The sequence below is a fragment of the Dreissena polymorpha genome, chromosome 12 (assembly GCF_020536995.1).
Source record: "Dreissena polymorpha isolate Duluth1 chromosome 12, UMN_Dpol_1.0, whole genome shotgun sequence".
Lineage (NCBI taxonomy): Eukaryota > Metazoa > Mollusca > Bivalvia > Myida > Dreissenidae > Dreissena > Dreissena polymorpha.
The window spans coordinates 67,144,742-67,149,095 of NC_068366.1; the positions used below are offsets into that span (position 1 = coordinate 67,144,742).

Here is a 4,354-nt window from a genome sequence, read left to right on the forward strand (position 1 = left end):
AAAACAGGGCTTACTGCATGTGCTTACTCTGTCTGTGAACAAGTAAGATTGAATATATAGGCCTCGCTCTGGCAAAACAGGGCTTACTGCATGTGCTTACTCTTTCTGTGAACAAGTAAGATTGAACATATAGGCCTTGATCTGGCAAAACAAGGCTTGCTGCATGTGCTTACTCTGTCTGTGAACAAGTAAAATTGAACATAAAGGCCTCGCTCTGGCAAAACAGGGCTTACTGCATGTGCTTACTATGTCTGTGAACAAGTAACGTACTACATATGAGCCTCGCTCTAGGAAAACGTTGCTAAATGCATGTGCATACAATTTTGTCCCAGATTAGCCTGTGCAGTCAAAAAGACCTGGAGTGCGTTTCACTAACATAGCGTATATTTACGCAACTTTAGGTTTACGCACATAATTTACGCCGAACGTAAATTATTGCGTACGCCGTTTCACTAAAATGTGCGCAAAATATACGCTGCGCGTAAGTGTTGTTTAGCCTGTCAGGTGCGCGCGGACACTTAAGAAATTCATCGTCTGCAACAGTATCTACTGTAAACAATGGACGCGAAAACGAAGGTAAAGAAAGCGAATTTGTCCAAAAGCGAGTTTGAGACGCTCGTTTCCGAGTACGAGAATAAATATGACGTGCTCGAGGGTGGTCTGTCTATTTCCCTCACTGGAGTGGACAAACGGAAAGCATGGGAAAGCGTTATGGACGCGTTAGTGGTTAAAACTTTAACATGCAAAGCCCCAGATTAATCATATCGTCACAAACATTCAAGAAACAAAACAAAATTTAGAAAATAATTTAGATATAAACAATTTAGTAACTGGTGATTGATCAATTTATTTGAAGCCCCTGTTTTGACATTAAACTGATACAAGGTACAATGTAAGCATGTAGTGTCATTGCTAAATTAAAGTTACTGTACAGTATCAAATCTGAATTTGAATAGATGTATGTATTCTTCATTTTTTTTCATTTTTAGAGCTTATAACTGGTGCTGGTGGTAAAAGTATAACATGTTATGAAATTTTGCTAGACTGAAATTGCATTTTTAGTGTCAACAGCACCAGCTTAATAAGCCGAACTGTTGATGAATGCAAGAAGAAGGTTAGTGACCTAAAGGTGAAGGCCCGTAAAAAAGAAAGAGCCAGGGTGCAGTATGAGCGGGGCACGGGTGAAGGACCCCCTTCAGAGGAATTGAGTCCTCTAGAAAAAAAGGTAATTTCAAAAGCGCTTATATATTCAGATTTATTTTTGTTCTTTTTACTGAGTGTTAAATATAATTATTCTTTGTATGATAACCAGAAAATTACCTTTAAATTGTAGATGCTGGAACTCCTTCCTTTGGAATCGGTACATGGCCATGAAGATGGTTTTGATACCTTTAAGCCCAGTTCTTCAGGTATTCCATAAATCCATGAAATACCACAAGCACTGGCTGAGATTAAAGTTGTTTTGTATGCAATTGTATATATATAAAGATTAATGTTAATTGTTTAAAAGTGACATTTATATGTTATGCAATACAAATACATGGAAGTTGTAATTTATAATTGTGTTCGGTTTATGATCAATATATTGATTTATTTGCATGGGCACTGCATTTATGAAATTTATATTATAGCATCAATGCATGGTCTGGGTAACTCATCCAAGTCTGCTGTAATTGGTAAGTCATATGATATATATGAATATTAATTTGTATTAACTAATTAACCAATATGTTGTATGACACTATTCGGTTACTTCATATCTTGTCTGGTTTTGCATATACAACAGCTTACGAATAAATTTCAATAATTTATTAAGGTATATTGAATTTGCTGTCCAATACAAACTCTAATAATAAAAAGTAATGCATTATTATCATTTAATGCATACAAAAAATAGAAAAAGACATGAACACTGTAAAGCATGTCTATCTGTTTTTCCAGAATACAAGGTTGATGACAGCACGCCTGAGCCCAGTGGTAATTATTGTAGCTGTATATAAATAAGAAAAATCAAACTTGACAATATTAAAATATTAACAAGCAATTCGTTGAATTGATATCCCCCGCCTATATACTTCTGGACACAAAAGTGTTATATTTGACACTAAAAAAGCATTTTTTTGAAGATACAAAGGGCCATTACTCTGTTATTATCAGATGGTGTACAATGCCATTTGGCGTGCATCATCCTATTATCAATATATATACGCATACCAAGTTTCAATGAAATCCGCAAAAGCACTTCCAAGATATGGCTCCGGACACAAAAGTGACGGACAGCCGGACGGACAGCCGGACAAGGCAAAAACAATATCCCTCCGCCTCTGGCGGGGGATATATACTCGTACCAAGTTTCAATGAAATCTGCCAAAGCACTTCCAAGATATGGCTCCGGACACAAAAGTGCCTATAGTAAAAAGCATTTTTTCAAGATACAAAGGGCCATAACCCTGTTTTTAACAGATGGTGTACAATGCCGTTTGGCGTGCATCATCCTCTTATGCATATATATACTCATACGAAGTTTCAATGAAATCCGCCAAAGCACTTCCAAGATATGGCTCCGGACACAAAAGTGCCGGACGGACGGACAGCCGGACAACGCCAAAACAATATCTCTCCACCTCTGGCGGGGGATAAAAAGGGTTTATCAGTTTAGTACAGTCTCATCATCAAATATACAATCAAACATAAGCACAATAATAAAATGCTGCCACTCGGAAGTATCGAGTTATAACTTATAAGAGACTAGAAAATTAAATCAACATATAAGTAATCATAATACCTCTCTTCCAAATACCATAAAGTTATATAGTCTCCACTAAAGTCTGGAAATCAGTTAACACAGCTTTGCACAATCTTAGAGTTATGAGACTTATTCGCATATATCACAGTACAGTGAAAGACTATATTACATATTACAAGTTTGATTGCCACCACTGACCTCACTATATAAGTTGCCATAAGAAATTAACCTTAAAATACTGAAAGCGAACATAAAGCACTATTGCGCAATTTTTTAAAAAGAATGACATACAAAATCATATATTGCCTTTGGTCAGACCATCTACGAACTGGTCAGTGGTGACACTCAAACACAGGGATATAACATGATTTATCAACTTTTAAAGGTAATGTTAAGTCATTTAAAAAATAAAATTCTTAAGTATTAAAACAGTTTTCATTTTTGGTCGGAAATGACAAACACACCAATTTATTAATACATCATGAATGATGGTTTAGTACATAAGTATAATAGATAGTATAACAAACATTTAAACAGGAAATTGGTGGATACACTTAAAAATTTGAATTTAAGAGTGACTGAGTCAACTTGAAAGGTGTGTACTCATCTCCCACCTATAACATAAGTTTACATAATAGCATTATATCCTTTCACAGTATTTCATTTTGATACAACATGAAAGCTGTAAACACTTGCAGATATTCAGTGTCAGCAAAGTCAGAAAGCTGCCAGTGTGAGTTCCACACCAAGTAAGTGTAATACAACATAAGTTTACAAAATTGAAATAAAACATGCATGCCACCCACATGGGCTGTCCGTTGTAGTGGCAGCCATTGTGTAAATACGTTTTTTGACACTGTGACCTTGACCTTTGACCTAGTGACCTGAAAATCAATATGGGTCATCTGCGAGTCACGATCAATGTACCTATGAAGTGTCATGATCCTAGGCAAAAGCGTTCTTGAATTATCATCCGAAAATCATTTTACTATTTCGGGTCACCGTGACCTTGACCTTTGACCTTGTGACCTCAAAATCAATAGGGGTCATCTGCGAGTCATGATCAATCTACCTGTGAAGTTTCATGATCCTAGGCATATGCGTTCTTGAGGTATCATCCGAAAACCATTTTACTATTTCGGGTCACCGTGACCTTGACCTTTGACCTAGTGACCTCAAAATCAATAGGGGTCATCTGCAAGTCATGATCAATCTACCCATGAAGTTTCATGATCCTAGGCGTATGCCTTCTTGAGTTATCATCCGGAAACCATTTTACTATTTCGGGTCACCGTGACCTTGACCTTTGACCTAGTGACCTCAAAATCAATAGGGGTCATCTGCGAGTCATGATCAATCTACCCATGAAGTTTCATGATCCTAGGCGTATGCGTTCTTGAGTTATCATTCAAAAACCATTTTACTATTTCGGGTCACCGTGACCTTGACCTTTGACCTAGTGACCTCAAAATCAATAGGATTCATCTGCGAGTAATGATCAATGTACCTATGAAGTTTCATGATCCTAGGCCCAAGCGTTCTTGAGTTATCGTCTGACAACCACCTGGTGGACGGACCGACAGACCGACCGACCGACAGACCGCCAGA

At 37.2% G+C, this 4,354-nt stretch overlaps 1 protein-coding gene across 1 annotated transcript; it reads left to right on the top strand.

The window, feature by feature from the left end:
- The first annotated feature begins 558 nt into the window (after nt 1–558).
- Nucleotides 559–3,521, top strand: LOC127852689 (uncharacterized). Its single transcript, XM_052386639.1, has 6 exons — nt 559–719; nt 1,063–1,225; nt 1,334–1,409; nt 1,632–1,676; nt 1,942–1,977; nt 3,445–3,521. The coding sequence occupies exons 1-6, from the start codon at nt 559–561 to the stop codon at nt 3,513–3,515; spliced, it is 552 nt and encodes a 183-aa protein (XP_052242599.1). The 3' UTR covers nt 3,516–3,521.
- The last annotated feature ends 833 nt before the right edge of the window (nt 3,522–4,354 follow it).

Excerpts from the sequence above, each read along its gene's own strand:
- LOC127852689 (XM_052386639.1), top strand. The coding sequence starts at position 559 with ATGGACGCGAAAACGAAGGTAAAGAAAGCGAATTTGTCCAAAAGCGAG. Across the intron at positions 1,226-1,333 it reads TGAGTCCTCTAGAAAAAAAG|ATGCTGGAACTCCTTCCTTT; the intron begins GTAATTTCAAAA and ends TTTAAATTGTAG. Across the intron at positions 1,677-1,941 it reads ATCCAAGTCTGCTGTAATTG|AATACAAGGTTGATGACAGC; the intron begins GTAAGTCATATG and ends CTGTTTTTCCAG.